Genomic DNA, 20,387 nt, shown 5'->3' on the forward strand with positions numbered 1-20,387 from the left:
TCCGTGACTATGAAGCCATCCAAGCCATTCTGGTTTTAACTTGCCTTGTATACATGTGGAAATGCCAACAGCCTGGCACGGTATCCAGTACGCATCCCATCCGCGTTTCTGGTTGGTACACTCTTCTGAGGGTAGCATAGAGATGCGAGATCAATCTCAAATGATCTTATCTCCAATCCAAGCACCCACAGAGGGATCTTCTACTTGTTACCTTTGAGAGCGAGCCCATGAATTCTCACAATTCATTTGGGACAGGTCTGTTCTAACAGGTTTAAGCTGGATTCATTTGAAATCACTGATCTTTAATATTTACATCACACAGGGAAGCATGCGAGGGCAGTAAGCTGAGATCACTGGCCACAGAGCTACTATTCATCATAAAAAGCAAGCAAGAAGTTGTGGGGATCAGCTCTTGTTTCTGGAAGGCATAAAGTAAGAAGAGAGGAAAGAGAAGGGATTATGGCACTGTCAGCCTACCAAAGCCAGCAGATTTCTCCCTGGCAAAGACAGCAGCTTGCTTCAAAGGGGAGGGAAAGCAAACCTTAAAACAAAGGCTAAAATTAGTCAGAAGTAATTGAAGGAATGTGATGAACAGGCCAGCTCTCACACCATGTGAGCAAATATTAATGAGATCCCAGTGATATAAGTGAAACCAGCTTCGGCTACAGGCACGGGGCTGAGCTCTTGCTGACATTCTCACAGCCGCACCAGGAGAATGCCTTACTGGGGTCACCGCTCAGTACCACGGGGAGGGTTTCTGAGTGATGAGACAATTCTACAGTGGGGGACAGGAGAGAAAAAAGAAGGCTTACTTTGGAGAGGCGCTTGTGTGACTTAATCGGAGAGAAAGCATGCAGGAATGAAAAGAGAGAAATTAAGGAAGGAAGAAAAATTACCTCGCAAATCACAAGAAGGAAAACCCACAAACCCAACAGAAAACATTATACCCCCTTCCCTTTTATAAAGCCAAGCTTTATAGTCACCATGTTGGTAAGAATCGCACTCTCATGGCCTTAAATCACAGCAACTCATTTCTGTAACTCCCCCTTCGTAAGGATGCCATTTCCCGGACAGTGTCCCCCAGCATGGCTATAACCACAGCATCCTGCCTGCCTCCCATCTGCACGGTTCTCCTTTGGGGACACACTGCTGGCACCATAATGCCTGATGCTGTCATCCGGCCCTGCTGCCCTGCGGGGTGTTTGTAGGTTGCTGAGTGCACAGGAAACAAGTCTGACCTCAAGGGCAACCTCAGAGCTGACAGGTCTTAAATGATCCATCTTGAGAAAACTCTTTGCCGCCCTTTTCAGCTCCCATACTCTCCCCATAGCAGTGAGTGATCAGTTCACCCAGTGAACAAGAGCCAGTGAATCCCATTTCCTCTGCTGACAGTGACCGCAAAGGGGAGTGGGTGGACACTTCTCGTTTGCAATAGTGGATGGAGACTTCTTGTGTCCAGCACTAAATCAGGGAAAGATCTAACAACTCATTTCACACAAGCCATCAGTTATACCTGCGACACCATGAAGTTGTTCAGGCTGGAATATTTCACTTTAAAACACTGGAAATACACACATAACTAGCTTATAATATGCCACTCACATGAGGGTTATAATCAAAGGTTATATTTGGCTCCCAAGTGTGTTTCAACAGGTCCCATTTGCTCACAGAAAATTGAGTCCCCCAACCCTGCTCCTCAGAACAGCAAAGACAAGGCTGTTTCAAATATGGTCCAAAAGACACAGTATCTTTCTAGGGAAAACATCATCTGCCCTGGCCAAGACAGTCAAATACTGCAGTGATAGGACATAATGCGCAGAGGATGGGCCAACTGATTTCTATGCAACTTGAGCCTCATCTCAACACAGGGCTTAGGACTGGAGAAATGTATGGGCCCTTTTTAGGCTGCCTGCACAGAGGAACCTGTATTTGTTCCATGACCCTTCATGTTCCAGATTATAAAACCAGCTGATTTTCAAGGTCTTTCTCAAAAACACAGAGCCTCCCATAGAAACAGGGTCTTGATTGACTGCAAAATCATTAGCCTACATAAACTGTTGTGGAGCTGCCATACAAGCCATCAGCAACTCATGGATGCTAAAAGGATGCTAGAGCTGTGCCAAAATCTGACCTATACAAATGGCTCCCAGTTCGAAGAATCTTCAGTAGGATGATGGGGGAAGAAAGAGGAAAGTTAGCTACAGGGGAAAAGGCACAGAACAAAGCCAGTGTTCTGCATTAGAGGGTTTAGAGCTGGGGACACATGCACATCTTGCCCAAAGGCATTTGCTCGCTGCTCACCTTGGAGTTCTTGGCCCCGCTGCGGCCTGACTGAGAGGAACAGCTACGCTGTACACCCTGCTCCGGCGTGGAAGGGGATTTGTCTGACGAGTGGTCTGAGCCTTTCTCCACCATGGCGTCTCCTTGGGAGTCCTGCGGCGTCGGGGACCGGGAGCGTTTGCGCAGGATCGGGGAGCAGGCAGGCGTGCTGCGGTTGGAGTTACTGGCAGTACTACAGAGACAAAGGAAGAAAGAGCAGGGTTAATGATCTTCAGCTCAAACTGAATACACCCGCATCCATCCTTCATGTGGAGCATCGCTCACAGGTATCTCCACCAGCACGCAGGCAAATCTGGCTTCCCAAAGTGATGCGCCCAGTGCCACGCGTAGGACTTATGTCCTCGGTGAAATGAGGCTGTAGGCAGTTACCATTTACCAGTGGCAAAGGGAACTACAACAGCTTGCCAGTGTCTTTCTCCACCTACTCTTCAATTCATCTGACCACAGAGAATGAACTCATTCTCTCCTGTCAGCTCTGAGGGTTCAAAAGGAGGATCTGAGCTTAGGAAACCTAAACTTGCTCTCAAAAGCAAAAGAGATATCAGTGTGTTCTCAATAGAGTCCACTCTTAATAGGGTCCCACTATGTCCCTCCTTTATTTTATTCCAGCAAGCGTAACTAGACTCAACAGGATGCACAAAAATGGAACCACGTCTCTTAGGAAACACTCCATCAAAAACGATGGGGCACTGGGAGGGGAGTCACGATGACAGACACCACAGTCATGACTTCCTGTACCTAACCATCCTTTCCCACACCAGTTCGAATTGGGCATGGAAATGTTTTGCTATGACGTAAAAGCCTTCATGATTTAAAGAAAGAGAAGTTGCCCTTTTTCATACTGGGGGAAAGCAAGACCTGACAGAGGTTCACAGAAGATACGAAACATTTAGGGGAATGGAACTTCAGGAAATGCCCTAACACCTAAACCAGAAAGCCAGTTACATACGTATTTATACCGAACAGGAAAACTCAGATTTCCCCACTGTTCCATCTCTTTTGATGCCTCTTCTTCCTGCCAGACACTTCAAATACCACATGCTGCATCCATTTTTCCCTATGTAACTCATTTCCTTTAACAGCCAAAACTATTTATGACCAGACCAAACATCTTTTGAGGCCTTCCCTGCTGGTACTGTTCAGCTCTGCAACCTGCAGGTCACAGAGGAACCTGGGCTGATCCAAGGATGAACTTGGTGCTAACTCTGCCATGCTGAGTTGCTACTGTACCCTGTTACCTTCTGAGCACTCAAAAGCAAAGCCACATGTGAGCAAGGCAGAGGAGCAGGCAAGAGGAAGAGGGTGAGGGAATTACAGTTGTAAGGGATTGAATTAAAGAAGTGAATACAATTGAACTCTCGAGGGCTATAATTTAAGCCCAATTACATACAGCAAACCGACGCTCGCTTCTCACAATGGGATGTGCAGTGGGGGAGTTAAAGCGGACTGTTTCCTTTCTGAAAACATGCCTGAGGTTTCCTTCATTCTCAGATAAAAATCACAGCCACCTCTTACCTCTGAAGATGCCAAAACCATTTTACGCGTGTTAGTTTAGGTAATGTAAGCCACTCCTTTATCGGGTTTGGTTTAGTACTGGATGCACTGGTCTCATGAATTACCCTCTATTTGGTCACTGTTTGAACACACAAGTGATGACACTCTCCCTAAACAAGTTGCAGATGGAACACTACAAAGTTGCTTATGCAAACATCAACGGCAGCCAATTTCACTCTCATACACACAATAAGCTTACAATTGGTAAGAGAAACACCACCAGCAAACCGTGTGCCCCTTGTCCTCGGTCAAGGCACAGGAATACTGAATATCAACTCCACGTACAGCACAACTGTAGCAATATTCAAGCTTTAATCCCTCCAAATACCTGAAACTAAAAACCTAACAAAAGATGATCCCCAGAAATACAAGGCAAGAATCTGAAGCCAACGTTCCTGAGTTACGTCCCACTGTGCTACATCTGTTTGAGCAGACACACTCCCTTCTCTTCTCTGAAACCCGGGTTTAGCACGCACAATCTCCTTCTCATTTTCAGTTCATGCGAGTTCATACCCACAAGTTTCACTCTTGAGTTTCAGCTTCACGCAACTCTAACACAAACTAAGTCAAACTCAGCCAAGGTTCTGCTTGCTTTCAGGTTGCAGATATGAAGGAGCACTGAGTTTTTACTGTTTCCAGTTTTTACTGTACCAGCTGCACCGTGTGCGTGTGAAACTCAGATGAGACCACTAAAAAGCTTGGTAGTCCTATTCAAACTGTAATCAAATGAGACAAATTCTACCTTCTGTGGACTGCAGTAAATACATTAATACTAGCTCCAATACACACACACACAGGCATGGAAGATACAACCTCAGTTTTTACACCCTGAACACATATGTGCTCCAAACCAGCCTTAGCATGCATAGCATAGATGCAGCTATGGAGGCCAATTCAAGCTGTATCACCCACGGTCTTCATAGAGCTCCTCAGTCATGCTGAGTAACCCACACTGCTGCAGCAGTGCAGGAGCACCACAAGCACTAACTCCCTTAAAGCTAGCATGTATATGTTTGTCCAGGCTCAGGTCACACTGCTGTGGCCATAGGCTTCGATGCCAAGCACAATCTCGGGCACTCTCTGGTCTCCCAGCTTCATTTTCCAGTCACTGAGCATCTCTGGCATGCTTTAACAATCTCAGTCCATCTGTACATATAGTGTTAGGTATGTATGCATTATCACCTTTGCAGACAGCGAAAAACAGACAGCTTCAAGGGTGCCTTCTTAGGCTTAAGGCAGGAGAGCTGATCAAATTCAGGTCTGAATCCACCTCACTATCTCATGACTGGGCAACACTGAGTGTTTTGTTATTACATGGAGGGCTCCATGCGTGTGCACACAGTGAGGAATACGAGGATGAGCACAACCCCCCCAAGCCTGCAGCTCCGTCCCACTCGCCTCCCCCTGCCCTGAGCCCCTAAAACTCCCTGCTCAGTCCTTGAAGTTTGAATCTAACCCAAGGCACAGCCATGACGAACGCTTTCTGCAGTTGCCATAGTGACCAGGGCCTGCCATTGAACCAGGAATCAGCGCCTGAAATGCCAAAACGGCTTGACCCACTTTGAAATGAAATAATAGTAATAAATAATGCTTTACAGACCTAATTGACCACAGCGCATTCAGGGCCTCCCATACCCCCGCAGCGGAGCCTTTAGTAGATGCAACGGATTAAGTGAGGGACAGAACACAAACAAGCCCACCTAAGCAGCAGCCCTTTACTCCTAGGTGGAGGATATAGAGTATACAGGCAGAGTGTGTCTTCTTGGTTTATGTTCATACTGTGCCTAAGAGAAACAGCTCGTCTTATGATTGGAGCTGCAGTAAAAATAACATGAGAAAGTGTGATGCAGATAGGAAAAGGCCAAATTCTGTTCAGTCACGTGGAGGACAAGCCTCAATATCTGAGCTTTTCTTTGGGTGGTGGAAAAAGAACGAAGAGTGGCAATGCACAGACAAGCTGTCTGGTTATACCCTACCCTGAACACTCCACAAAGCAAGGATGAGAGGCAAGACAATACAAACTTCCTCCTCCAGTGGAGTATCTCCTGTAAAGATTTGACCCAGCCAGTGAACAGTGACTTCAGCAAGCAGAAGCTTTTGGGAATGGCTGCAGTCTGTATTCCACAAGCTATGCCTGGGATACTTACAGCTATAAAGGAACCCTGAGGACTCTGCAATGCTTTAATGAAGAGCTCAGCAAGAAACCTGACTTTGAGTCTGTTACATGAATGACATTCAAGCATCCCTGCACTGACATGAAAGTCTGTCCATCCTACCAGATCTGCAATTACCACCCTGCCTGCCACTACAACAGAGCCTGTTCTCCTCTCAGGTAGTAATGCACACAGTAAAAAGACACAGCACATCCATCTGAATCTGCAGGATGTGAACTAAAATAATCACTACACTGTGAAAAACCAAAGGATCTGTTACAAGGGCAGCTCATGTGAGCAAGTGGCAGCTTCTGGTACATGATGCTCCCACCTTCATCGTGTTCACCAGCTTCTCAGGCGGCAGAAACACATCGATGACACCATTTCCTGCAGTGTATTTCTAACCCCCTCTGACTTCCTCGATTTGGAAAGCTAGTCAGCAGCCTCCAAGCCTGCCACAGGTCTCAAAAGAACTTAACTTTGCAAGAGTAAATGTGCTTCAGTTGCTTGCATCTCCCTGCAGCCCAGAGCACCTAACTGATAGTAAGCTCTTTAAGTTGGGGTTACCAACAGCATTGCAAATGTTGGGCTTAATTCTGTAACCAGCTGAGCACTACATGCCTCCAAAACAGCAAAGAACCTCAGCATGTACTGAACTCTGCTTGTCTGAAATCTGTGCAAATAAAGTCAAGCCTGTGCTTACACGGTTTCCTGAACAAGAGTGAGGGAGATCCTCAAGCACAAAACAGAACTCTACTGATAAAGCCTTGTAAAGAGCAGGAAAAGCTGCAAGGTCAAGAAGGCACCTCAAGCCTGGATGTAGTACAAAAGGAGTTAATTCTTCTCAGAAACAGCTAGTAAAGGGGTCCATTAGACGCCTACAAAGATACTTTTCTGTGGTACAGTCTGACATCAGTGGAAAAAGATGAGATTCAGAAACTCATTATGCAGTCTACCAAACAGCAAGCAGATGGTAACAACTTTTGATCATCACCAACCTACACGCACTTCAAATTGATAATCCAAGAATGAAAACCTCCATATATCCTCCAGCAATTCCCTGGGCTTGGCATGGTTCTACAAGCAATAACAAAATGCTGTACTTATATTACATCTCCTAGTAAAAGAAGACAGAAAAGCAAGCATTACATTAAAAAAGCAGTGATACCTGGAGGGCTGTAGAGAAACTGAGCAGTGTTTCATGGCAATTGCTTTAAAAAGGATAGTGGGAATAGCATAATTTCTGCTTGTTATTTAAACAACTGGTTTTTAACAGAAAAGTCCATCCTTGTCAAAGATTTACTGGGATTGTTCTGACGTTTCACAGAATGGTGCCCTCCTCCTATGACATTCAATAGCATCTTTACATATTCATGAGGCAAAATTAATGCAATTATTATGCTCAAGGGGATTAGCGAATCACTGCAAGCATTAGGAAGGAATCTGCCTTCTGCCCATACACAGCATTGCAAGGTTGGTCAAATGTATTATTAACAATGTCATTGTCTGTCTCTGAACCATCTGATACTGGTTACCACTAGAGACAGACTATCAACTCTGATGGACAAACAGCCTGGTATCTCACAGAAGCTCCCACTGTGCTGCATCTGAAACAATGCCTCCACCTCTCCCTTTTTACCTGGAGCTATTGCAAATCCCAATCAAAAGTTGGAAAATGTTGTCAAAACAGAACAAGACAGATCTTAATAATACTGTCCAATAACACAACGGCCCTGATTTAGGGAGGATCATTAATCTGCAGAGAACCAACACGTGTTACAAATCATGCACCCAACCCCTCCATCACCCCCAGATTAATACAGTTTGGTTTGCTCTGGTGGAAGGCAAACCACATGGAACAAAGCATGATGGATAATACAATGAAACCTGGGGCGAAATAAAGGGGAAAGAATGCAAAATGAGAATTTCACATCCCTCTGAGGCTGATGGCATGTCTCAGACACGGCCCCAACATGGTCACTCTGTCTAAAGAAGGAGCAGATACGGGCTTTGTTTCCTCTCCTCCCCACCACAATGCCAATGGCTCCTGTAATTAACAGCAAGAATGGCAATATCTGCTGCTCTACTGAAAATCTCAGAGCCCAGAATTTGGGATAAAACAGAGCTTGCAAGTTCTTGTTTATAATTAAACACAATAACGAAGGATACTGTTAAACCATCCCTGATGTGAGGGAAAGTTTGAAAACTTGACAGCTCAAGGAATAAAAAGTGAAGTTAAAATAAATCCTAGCATGCTTATTTTAAACCTCATTCTCTGCAAAATCCCTCAATGGTTTGGAGATGCATTGTTGCTGTTGTACCTCAGTCCATCTGCATTGTTCCCAGGGAGAATAATGCAATGTGGTACTAAATAGGTAGTGATAAAGATCCATGCTCATTTTGGATGAGGATGTATGTATGATACACCTTCTAGATTACCTCAACAGCAGCAAAAGCACTCTTCCCTTCTGCCTATCTCCTGCTGTAACATAGCAAGGCTATGAGCATCCCAGGACACTGGCCCCAGCACAGGTAACATCTCTCTCAACACATTCCAACCTTGTGGCAGGGTTTTTTTAAGCCACAGATTAAACATCTAATGAAGCCTCACACCACATCTTATCAGCGACAGAGCGGGGGTGGACAGGGATATTGTGTATCTGGGGAGGAGAAGACAAAGCCAGAGCTGCACAGCTTCCCACTCGCTCCTGCTGCTCATCAGCATCAGCTTTCATAAGTTAATGGAAGATGCTGTAATCGTCAAAGCTGGGACCAAATCGATTTCTTTTGTTCATCTCTTGATGCTTCATCCCTTTACCACTGTGAAAACAACGATGCAACAGTTTCACAGCCCCTCACACCCTGATATCCTCCATGCAATCCCCCCCCTCTGCACTAACCATACAGTGTCCAGCTGACACCTAAAACCAAAGAGGGCCAAGGGATACTGAGAAGAGGCAGACACCCTCAGTGCTGGAGTCACACACAGCCCTTTGTCCTGAGGACCTGGTTCAGGCTTGTCCCCATACACAACATATTCTCTCTTGCTTCATCCAGCTTTCTGGTTTTCAGTGGCACAGACAGTTGGAGGCTTCCCTTGGCACCATGCTGGGCACCCAAAGTTATTGCACTGAGGTGAAATACATCTCTGAGATTCGGCTTGAAGTTTCCTTCCCACTGAGCCAAAACCACAAGCTCCATCCTAAACCTACCAGTTTCAAAAGGTCTCCTGCATATGCATGGATTTAATGAAGCAAGGGAATAGGAATATACCCTCTGTACTGAATCAGTGCTTTCCATGATAGACCAGACAACGCTAATTGCCAGTAATCTGAATAACAGCAATTCTTCAGTGAATGGGGGTTCAGCAGATTTTCACTGCCTATAAGCACCCCCTATTTCCCACTGCCAAAAACACAAAGCCACCTGTATAAGCACTGGAGGACAGCCTAAAACAAACAGCACAAAACAAATCCCACCCCTCCCCATCACTTCAAACACACAAACAGAGCGAGGAATGCAGAGCAGAAGCGAGGCATCAGTGTGCATGCTCCGAGGCCCTTTTGAGAGCAAGGGAGCACATGGGCAAACCAATACACCATCTTCCCGCAGCGGCTCCAGCTGCCCTCCCGTGACGCATCGCCTGTCCCTCCGGCATCAACCCCCTTCTGCCTCCCTCCATAGCCCCAGCTGCTATGAGAGCAGTAACTGCCCCTTTGGGGATGGGGGGGATGGAGGAGACAGCAGGCGTGAACGGAAAAGGAGGAGGGGTGAGGGGAATGGAAGCTGAAAATGCACACAATCAGATTTGCCCATCGGTGGTTTCAAACAATCAAAAAGGCTGTTTTAGCAATTCCACTATGGGAGAGGTAGGATGCGTGCACGGGGGAGAACAAGGGGGGAAAAGGAATCAGCCTGGGGAAGGGGAAAGAAACGAAGCATCCCTGCAACATGATGTCACGCTGTCTGCTTTCAAGTCCCCCAAACAGAAAGGAGCAGCAGCGGCAACCAACATGGACTCCAGATTTAATCTGCCTTGGAAGCTTATGTCTCCGGTGGTAGATTTGCTCGGCAGACCTGTGCCGAACACGGCACGCACGCCCCTTCCACACACATCCACGGACACACGGCACACAACAGACGCGGAGGGGAGAGGGAAAGGGAGGCATCAGAAGGAACAGGAGAGTAACACTAACCTGGTAGCCATTAGGGACCGTAGTGCAGCGCGGAGCGGCTAGGAATTCATTCATTCATGCACTCGTGCGTGGCGGGGGGCGAGCGAGGGTGGGCCAGCGGTGAGGTGGGAGGGTACTCACCTCCTGCACCATCTCAGAGCCCTTCCCGAAGGGAACAGGGAGACGGGGGGTGCAAGGGGCTCCTCACGGGGAGCCCCGTCTCTCAGCATAGTGCTGGGGCTCCTGCCATGGCTCAGCCTCCCTTCCTCCCTCCCCACTGTGTGTGCTGATGGTGCTGGTTTGTGTGGCTCGGCCCCTGCTGCTCTCCCCCCCCCCACTCCAGTCGCTGCTGGCTCTTTCACACGCGCACAGCAGCACACACACGCGTGCGCACGCAGACAAGAGCTGCTGCTTTACATAATGCAGCCCCCTTCATGCCTTCGTTATTCCCCTTCTCCACACGGAACAGTTGGGGAGGGGGGGATCTGCAACACCCCCCCAGTGTCCCCCTGTTATACCTGCCACTTTCAGATGCTGCCCATCAAGCCTGGCAAAGCCGACAAGCGAGGATCCCACAGGTTGAGGCGCCCGTCCTCATCCTCGCAGTGCGCGCACCGGCCCGTTCACGCACACGGGAGAAAGTTTGGAAACCTGGGAGCGTGTCGATGCAGGAACAGTAGGGGAAATTAAACCCTAATTAACTGGTGAAGTGGATTATCTAAACCGAGTTAAACACCCGTGAGGACACACTCGCTCGGAATTAAGGTGACCTCAACTCTTATTTAGCTTGCTTCATCTAGAAAGGTTCGTTTGGTTTCATTTTTCATGCCTATCCGTGTGCAAACAGGCCTGGGATTTTAAAAGGCAGGTTATCAAGCCAAGTTTACAACCCTAGAGCAGCATTAGTATGTGGTGTTTCATTGAGGGACGTGCACCTCGCTTTAACACCACACACCCACTCATGGACATCTTTATCCCAGAATAAGAAGATTTCAGTCCCTCTCAAAGGCTCTCACAATACAATATAAACTCCATAGGGTGAAGGATGGAGGCCCTTTCCCCTTCTTTTGTGGCATTTTACCCATTCCTTACACAGAGGCGACCGTTCTCTCTTCTCTTTAGAAGCAATCACAGCTTTCATGCTAATGACCCAAAAAAGCATCTTTCCAAAAGGCTGATTATCCATCATTTCATTATAATCAAAATCAATGGGAGCAGGAGGTGCTCTGCACTCGAGAATCAGTGCTCAAGCAGACTGCTGCCACTATGCAATTCAAATGCTGCACATGATTTTAAATGGAAAACGCTATCACCATACATGCCTTTATCCAGGCAGTACAACAGTACCATCCTCTTGCTCATATTGCTCAAAGAATACACATAGATGCACATGGGTTCACTGTGTATATGCCGCTATTCTCACAAATGCATTGCCACATTAAGAGATCCATCAGCATCCTCTTTGTGCCATGAGGGACCATAGTGCTTTCTTTCTTCACCTTCTCCATTTACAGTGCTGCCAACCACAAGCATCTAAAATACATCAACTTTCACCCTGAACATAAACTTGGCACACAACATGTAATTTCATCTAGGAAAATCTGGGTTTCATGCCTCTAATTCCATTGCACATTTGTTCTGGTTCTGGTGTCAAGCTTTTCTCTTCAGTTAAACTTGTGTTATATTTCCCATGTAGTTCCAAGTTTACAGGCATTGGAGATTTACAAGGAATACCAAACAAAATGAATCTATACCAAAATCACAAGAGCTGACAACATATTTGTCACTTTATCCAGCAACATCTCACTTTAGGGTTTAAATCTGCAAGTCCCCATAAGGATGGAGCTTTCTAGCTGCATGGAAATGAGCAGTCTCTAACAGAAGAAGTTGTAAAGCTAAGTAACAACTGGCAATGAAGTGGTTTTGTCCTCACACACATTGACCTTCTGCCAACACAGAAATCTCTCTAAAGTTTGCAATGCCTTCTTCTCCAGACTCTAACCTTCAATTCACTGGACCAGGTTCCAGTGTTTATAGGTAAACCTGGTGTGTTTTGCAACTGAGAAACCCACGTCTTGTGGCCCTCACTGAAAACACTGCAGCACTTCCCCAATACAAACCTAAGCATGAGCAAGAATACATCATTATCCAGTCAGAAAACCCAAGGTGAGCAGCAGAGCCACTAGAACTTGCACCTTGGGTTTTCATTTTCATACATGACCATTGCAAGTTTCAAATGGTTACAAAAGCTTGTGACCTGGTGCATTTACAAACAGGTTTAAAGAAAATGGCATGAAACATACAGACTTTCCTATTCCCTGTGTCCAGTGCAATGGGACCTCCATACCCAAGGATGGTGTGACTCCCACTGAAATGACTGTACCTGGTTTCAACACATGAACAATGTGGATAAACTGGACAGGGTTCAGATAAGAGCAACAAACAGTAAAGATAGCGACACTGAATCCATCCAACACAGACCAGAGTGCAAGGAATGGCGAGCTTTACATGATCACCTGGCACAGGAGTTTAATAACAGCAGGTAACAGATGAAAGTGCAACAGTACCAAGTGCTGAAAGACAAGACAGAGGCATTTTTGGATGTAAACAGAACTAACCACTGTAACTAATTCAAGGCTAAATTAGCCATCTGTGGCAAACGCTATTACGCAAGGTTTTATGCTTTCCTAAATGCTGTTCTGTAGCTCAAGCAAAAAGCAATTCAGGAGAGTCTTACACCTTGCATTCAACAGGGCTTTCACAGAGGTATCTGAATGGTCCCTTTTTGGTTTACAGCCTATGAGCCTTTCAGTGCTTTTTTTTCTTATGGCTTTCAAAGATGCGTGAAGACGGTTGGAAGTGTCTCTACGCATTTTGCCATGACTGAATGACTGTCAAGGTCTGAACAAGATACCACTTTCATAAGTCACATGAGAGCTACGCTGCCCTAAAGGCTGTGAGGAAATTCAGTCTAATGGCTACTTCAGATTTGGAACCATAGAGAACATGGAGACCCAAAGCAGAAGTAGTAGGATAGACTCAATACAGGAGTTTAAGACCTACCCATTCTTCAGACTTGTCAGGAGAGAAGATGAATAAAATGAGAGTTCTGCTTCCAAAAACACTGTGAGAGCAACGGTAGAAATGCAGGACTCAGAGAAAAGCTTCCCAGGTTTATCTGGGATAGCATGCAAGAGGCAGAGTTATGGGTAATTTGAAATACCATGCCACATATCAAAAGCTTTACAAACTTTAACACATCCACAAGGTTCAACCCAGGGTTTCTTGCACGTATGTCTCTCAGCCTTTGCCCTGGTACTAAAGAATCCAGACAAGCACTAGGGCATTATTTCATGTGTGAAGGACAGCTTCAGGAGGAGTGAGTGGTGAGCTATCTGTGGCATGACGTGGTCATACACCACAGCCTGAATACCAACCCCTACAGCAAGGTGGAAGGTCATACATCAGGAGCACTCTCCCAGGATGCTCTAATTCAGATCTGTGGCAGGCTCTTCAGCAGAATCCATACCTTTACTGCCTGCTGGAGGGCTGGTTTCTGTTCTGCTGTCTCAGACCCGGCCCGTAACACAAGCACACTCATGCATATTGCATCTCTCAGGTGAGAGGGAACAATGCATTGTCCAAGTCATTAAAGCCCAGGGCTGATGATGGATGCACACAAGACACTCTGGTGACTGAAGATCCAGGCCTACAGAGCAGCAGGTAGGTTTGACATAAACTCCCTGTAAGCCATACCAGTGACAGGGAAGCAAACAGAAGTCTTTCAAGGTCTCTCTGCAAAGCATTTGGGAACATGGGTTTGAAAACACGCAAGGTTTTTCATTTCCCCTTCCCAATAATTCTTTGTTCAAATTTAATACATTCTAGTTTGAAAGCTTAAAGGATTTAAACAGTTATTCCCCAACACCTCTACTTTTCAGCTGAGCTCGGAAGAGAACCAGGGACACTTACACTTTCATAGTACTTTTGGCCTTGTCTTCAAAGACATAGCAGAAATGTACAAGAAAGCGTATCCTCAGGGAAAAATCAGTGCTGCAGCCTCAAGATCTCCAAGCAGGATTAGCATTAGTGGTTAACTGATGCAGCTGGGTGGTAATTACTACTTTGCACATGTTGAATATTTCTGCTCATACCACTGTTGGAGCACAGAAGCTGCTTTCCTCCTTAACTATGAAGATACAGGCTCTGCTTTTGAATGCACAGCATTGTACAGGGTGAGTTCTCTGACTGGGATGTGTAGTCCTGTTTGCTGGCTCCCGCTCACACCATGGAGCATCCCTCCAGTGTACAGAATGGGTGCTATTCTTCAAACCCCACAGTATTCTCACCCTATTAAGCAATAAAGAGCACTGCCAAAACTCTTCCTTCTCCCTCCCATAGAATGAGCTCCCAGACAGGTACCAGATCAAGCAAAAAAGCATTTTAGAGAACTCTTGAGCCGACAATGGTGTTTTCATGGAGCAGGATACAGTGGCTGCTAACAGCACATGGATTCCTACAGTAGTGGGGGATGGAGGAGGCAGGCAATCATGTGCTCAAAGGCATGGAGAGGAAGAGGGGGAGGAGGAGAACAAGGAGAGAGAGAACAAAGTGTCAACGTCTTAACTGGGACACACAAAGAGCCAGTTCTTGGTAAGAACTTAATCCAGGATTAACAAGAGGTCAGCTACCTCTGCAAGGAGACTGCACTAAAAGGAGCTAATTAGCTCTCCTTAATTGCACTAAAGGAACCACACAGAATTCAAGGCATTCACAAGGAGCAGGTCCCACCTCACCTAGGAAACACGGCCCTACCTGTTGTCCGCAGCACCACGCTCAAACAATCAGCGTGTGGAAAGCCAAAAGCAGGTAAGGTGAAAGGATGCTAGCAAAGAGTGTGCGGGGAGTGAGGCTCAGCATCAACAAGTGAGATGGCTGAGCAAGACCTGGAGCCTACATCACACAGGACAAACACTTCTAGCATGGCCAGTGTATTTCCAGACAGCTTCTTCAGCAGCCACTGCCCTAACATGTGGAACTGCCCAAGATCCCTATAGTAACTACAGCTGTTGCTTTCATTAACATCCCAATTTAGGCACGCATTGCACCTTGGGCAGAATAAAAGGAGAGCACAAAACAAATGCATCATGGACCACAGGCAGGTAATAGCCCCCGGTCTGGAAACTGGGATGATGCAGTGGAAAAGGGTGGCTGAATTGACCTTCCAGAAATTCTCACACTGGAGTTTCTAATCATAAATTACAAAGACACGTACATATCCCTAAATCCTCTGCCAGCTTCTACTCGATACTAAATCCATCTCTTGTTTTCCTCTGAAACCATGATATGTTCTATTCTAGCCCACTGATGATAAGCATATTTTACCCCAGAAGCACTTGTGCTGCTGACAGCGTGCTTGAAAATGAAGAATAATAAGCACATCAATAACTTTAACTGATTTCTCCAAGATCAAGCACTAATAAAAGTAATTCCAGTACTTCTTTGTTTTAGAGCACCGTGCTGAGGGCTGGGCAGCTTGTAGGCAGACAGGGCCCTCCCCATGAGAAGCTTACAGTGCAAGACTTCAACCATGCATTGAAAGGCACAAAGACAAAGAGGCTGCACTGATCTCAAGCCCTGCTGCAATCAAGGGAGGCACCTTCAACTCCCAGGGACCCAGCGCATCCCAGCTCCATGCCCAGCTTGAGAGAGGATGAAGAGAAAAGCAAAACAACAGGTTGACCAGGGGACAACTATCACACACCCACAAAGGAAAATAGCAACAGAAACAGGAGATCACCTATTAGTTACATGTCCCTATGGAATCATTACAGTAGTGCCTCTATTATCCGCGTATCCTTCTTTTCTTATCCCTTCAGGATGGAGTTGAATGTCATGCCATTGTACTTCCCGTTACATTGTGAAGGTAGCCACCAGGGGACAAGCAGCAGCAAAACTGCACCTCAAACCCAACCCAAACACATCCCGTTCTTGGCATACCACTCCGAAGATGACAAAGCCACATCCCGCTCTGCTCCCTCAGATATGCTGTTCCTATGCAAGCTCAGCACAAAGAGAGAATTCCCTGACAGCTGGATAAAGCTTCAATAGCTACCACTGGGGAGAGCAAAATGCACATCGGCTGCTCTGTGCCAGGGGCTGGGCTCCGGTCTCCTGGTACAGACATGCCCCACTCCACCACCCCTCTGCTCCTTATTCCATGCTGCAGTGAGCTGAAACAGCTCAGACCTGTGAGTAGATTTACGTAGAGAAGGAAAAGGGCCCTAAAAGGGCCTTATGTCTGTCTGTAGCACTGACTGGTGCAGTGTGCGCTTCTACGTCATGTCATTCAGTTCTGCCAGCTTCACCATTCCTCTGGACTGTTCCAATCTGTTTATCCCAACCAAAAGCAGCCTCCTAAAGCCTTCCTCCAAAGCACTACCCCAGTCTCTACCTTCAGACTCCCAATTTCAATTCCAACACCCATTCACACGCATTGCATTCTTCCCCACTCTCACCCACTGGCTTTCTTAACCTTGCCTGACACTCTTCCAGGATGGGTTCAGATTCCTATTACCTGCTGGGCTCACGCAGAGACTCACTAACACTAAAACAGCTAACTCAGTGCAGCCTTTACTCCCATGAAGACAGAGCATTGCTCCACCAGTGTCTTCCCCCCACACACTCTCATCCCTTCCACCCGACCCTCTGTATCTCCATCCCAGCCATGCACTGCATCAGGGAATCCTTTTTCCTGAGGAACTGCCTGACCTCAGCATGCACACACAGACACAAAGGAACCTGCATCCACAGGAAGGAGTCCTCCTGCCTGAACGAAGAGCTCAGTGATGGCATCGCCACCTGTTAGCACATCGCATTGCCCGGGGTGAAGCTTCGTGTCTTCCCTGCTCCTCTGCTCTCCGGTTCTGAAGCCACCATTTAAACTGCAGGCAGAAGCTGGGAGAGTTCTGCTGGGAGAGAGACCATTAAAGCAGGCAAGAATCTCACTGCTCCGATGCATTTTATGCTCTCAAAAGTGGTTGACAAAAAGATTCCTCGCTCCGATAACGGCTTGGCATGGCTGAAACAAAGCCTTCTTTGCAACTGGCTACCCAGCTCTGGCATCTGAACTGGCTGCTGCCCACTGGAAAGAAAAGCTCCCACTGTCTCTTTAAGAATGCCCTGTAGCCCACATCGCTGGAGCTCGGTTAACCCTGGCTGCTCCTCACTCCAGACACTGATGTCAGCTAGGAGATACCAGGACCTCTTGCTTTCTCCTGCTCTCACCTACCTGTTTGACTGTCCTGGTACAGCTTCTCCGCACTGTTGCACATCGCTGGCACCTCAAGCATTTTTGCAGGGGCGCTTTAGAAGAGCTTTATTAAATATCCCTCTAATCCCCATTATAAAAGCCACCAGGGAGTACTTCTGTGATGACAAAGGAGCAGAGCAGTCAGCATGGACCCAAGCATCCCAATTACCTCTAAATTCAACTTCCTTACTAGCACAAATCACTCTATTTAGTCATTTCTACACCTTATCTTGCTGGGCGGGAGGGACTATGCAGCCTTCTCCAAACCTTATCAGACACAATGCAAACTATCTCCATCCCTAATACAACAGCAGGCAGCACAGCCAGCAAGAGGAGAAATATTTGTCTTCAGCACAGGGGTATTTCCAAACATAAACTCCTTGGAAGGCCAGCTTCTAGAGAGCAGGGTTAGAAAGCGCAGAAGGTAGTAATGTGACTCATACTGAAAATGCATATAAACACACATACAAAAGCCTACCTCACAAGCAATACAAACAGAGACTGTGATTCTCTTCTGGGCAAAGCATAAAGAATGCTGCCCTACCACTGCCCTTGGTTTTGTACCTACTCCAAACAGGTATAAGGGGGAAGCACAAAGTCAGGCCCAGCAATACACAGAAAGCAAGCAAGCAGCGCAGATCCTCAGTGCACAGGGTAAGAGCACAAAGCAAATTAGACATCTTCTTGCAACACGATATAGGAGCAGGAAGGACAAATGTGATTCAGAGCTGCGTAAATCTGATCAATCACTTCTCGTGGAAGCTGGTGAAATATGTGCTCTGTATGATCAGTTAATCTGTACCACTAACTTTATTATAAGGGTGCCGTCATATAATCACAAAGCTCTTCTTGCAGAGAAACAAGTTCAAAAGATAGCAACAAAAACACAGTATTCATGAGGCTCGTTTATTAAAGGAAACTCGAAGGGCAAACAAAGTGAAGTGGTCAACAACTATTTGAAGAATGTAAACATCAAAGAGAAAGAGAAGCAGTAGTAAAAGGTTTCATAACAACAAGCAGTGCAATTCTATTCCATTGTGGGAAAAAACGAGGCTGAAGTCAAATCCTTGCAGCCAAGAGCATGAGAGAAGTGGTATAAACTCATTCACTTGTCATGTTTATAAACAGCATTAGCTAACCATTAGTAAAGACAAACAGGAGGGAACTGTCCTGCACTGGCAGGAGCACGGATTAATGCCTCAATTCCATCACCCTTTTTTCCTGTCTCTAACTCTGCTTTCCATAATTTGCCTAAGAGGCAGCAGCCCAGTCCAATGGAGCAAAGCCTCTCTCGCTGTCAAACAATACAATCTTAGATCCATTTCCAAAATCATTTATACCCTCGCCCGTCTTTAAAACAGAAACCTGGAAGAATCAATAGGAAACCTGTTGGAGATGCTGGGGGAAAATACCATAACAGGCATCTGAAGCAATGATGTAGTTTTACTGCCTTCAGCCAGCCACTGAATATTGCTCAGCTTCTCTAAGCTCTAACCCCTAGACACCGAATCTGCTTTCACAGCCTGCAGTTAAGCAACAGTTCATCTCCCAAACCTCATTCCTAAAATGTACATCAGATTGAAGGCCACCACATGAGAACTCTGCTTTTTAAACAGCTGACAGCTCTATAAAAACAGAAATTCCAGCCACAAGCCCATCTCCTTCCTCATGAGCAGAGGGCACTGCTTTCAGAGCTCTAGAGCTGCTTTATTTCTATTCCTAGAGGGTCAGAAATACACCAAAATTACAGCTGTAACACACTGCCAGCTCTCTAAAACGCCTCTGTCTCCAGTGCAAACCTTTTAATTCACAGCACTCCGTGTGTCATCATTGCACAAGGATGAGACCTTGCCAACGTGGAATCCTCAGACCTTGCCATCTCTTTTTCCTGTCATTTTAACAGGCTTGTTTGCTTAGTATTTCATTAAAGGAATAACTCTTGTTAAAGAGAACTGTTATTACACTAAACATAAACCCCGTAATTTGGTGCCTCATATCATGTGCATATGTGGATGCTTTGTTCTGTTATCAAATCTTTGCTGCTTCTGAATATATACCTCCTCCTTCCCTCCCCAAGTCTTTTTCTCCTCCGTTTCCCCTCTTGCCGTTCCAAGGCCTGAAATTAGGTGTAGTCAAGCCACATTCTTCCAAACCTGGTATTCCAAGTGGTTTGAAAAGGATTCAAAATACATACCCCAAATATATATTCCCCCCTCCCACCAACCCAAACCCCAAATCCTCATTCTCTGCTCCTTTTCCATATGCACAGAGTGGCTGTGACACTGTCAGATGAGAATGGCAGCATTTACATCATATATTAGTTGAAAATAAGCAGAGCATCTCCCCCCAGGGTCACTTGGCTGTGTCCACAGAGAGCATTCTGCCCAGGAAAAATGCTTACGGAGAATAAACCTCTGGAAATATAAAGTATAATCAACAGCATAGACCTAACATTGACCAAATGGAAAACTTTACTAAAGGAGAGGCTCAGAGAATGTTCCACCATCTTGTGTTCAGCTCTGCAAGGACACATTGAAGTTGCAGGAGGGGAGGAAAAGCGACTGGTCTATGTGCAGCATTTGCTTGGGTTGGTCTCCATTTCCCTAACTTCAACATTACTATTATATCTCAATTTATATACAATTTCCTTTCACCAGAGTCAAAATACTGAAATTAGCACTTACTGTTCATAATAAGTATTAATTATTATAATACTAATACTAATGGCAGCCTGCCATTCAGATGCACTTTCTGACCAGGACTCAAATCAGAGGCACACAAGGGAAGATTCAACCACAAGCACACTGCTTAATGAACCAAAGGAATACCACTAACTAGTTTAGAATAGAGAGC

At 46.1% G+C, this 20,387-nt stretch overlaps 1 protein-coding gene across 11 annotated transcripts in view; it reads right to left on the reverse strand.

Moving 5' to 3' along the window:
• Positions 1-20,387, reverse strand: part of GRAMD1B (GRAM domain containing 1B) — a 109,639-nt gene that overhangs the window by 24,091 nt on the left and 65,161 nt on the right. For 10 of the 11 annotated variants that reach the window (XM_061368482.1, XM_061368476.1, XM_061368478.1 and 7 more), the window contains one exon: positions 2,302-2,512. In XM_061368482.1, the coding sequence (XP_061224466.1) occupies positions 2,302-2,512 (211 nt within the window). Of the gene's footprint in view, positions 1-2,301; positions 2,513-10,243; positions 10,383-20,387 lie in introns of those variants that run through there. The other variant, XM_061368485.1, reaches the window with a different exon arrangement.

This window comes from Neopsephotus bourkii, unplaced genomic scaffold, assembly GCF_033783945.1.
Source record: "Neopsephotus bourkii isolate Nb327-2 ecotype Australia unplaced genomic scaffold, CSIRO-AGI_Nbou_v1 NB_1433, whole genome shotgun sequence".
Classification (NCBI taxonomy): domain Eukaryota; kingdom Metazoa; phylum Chordata; class Aves; order Psittaciformes; family Psittacidae; genus Neopsephotus; species Neopsephotus bourkii.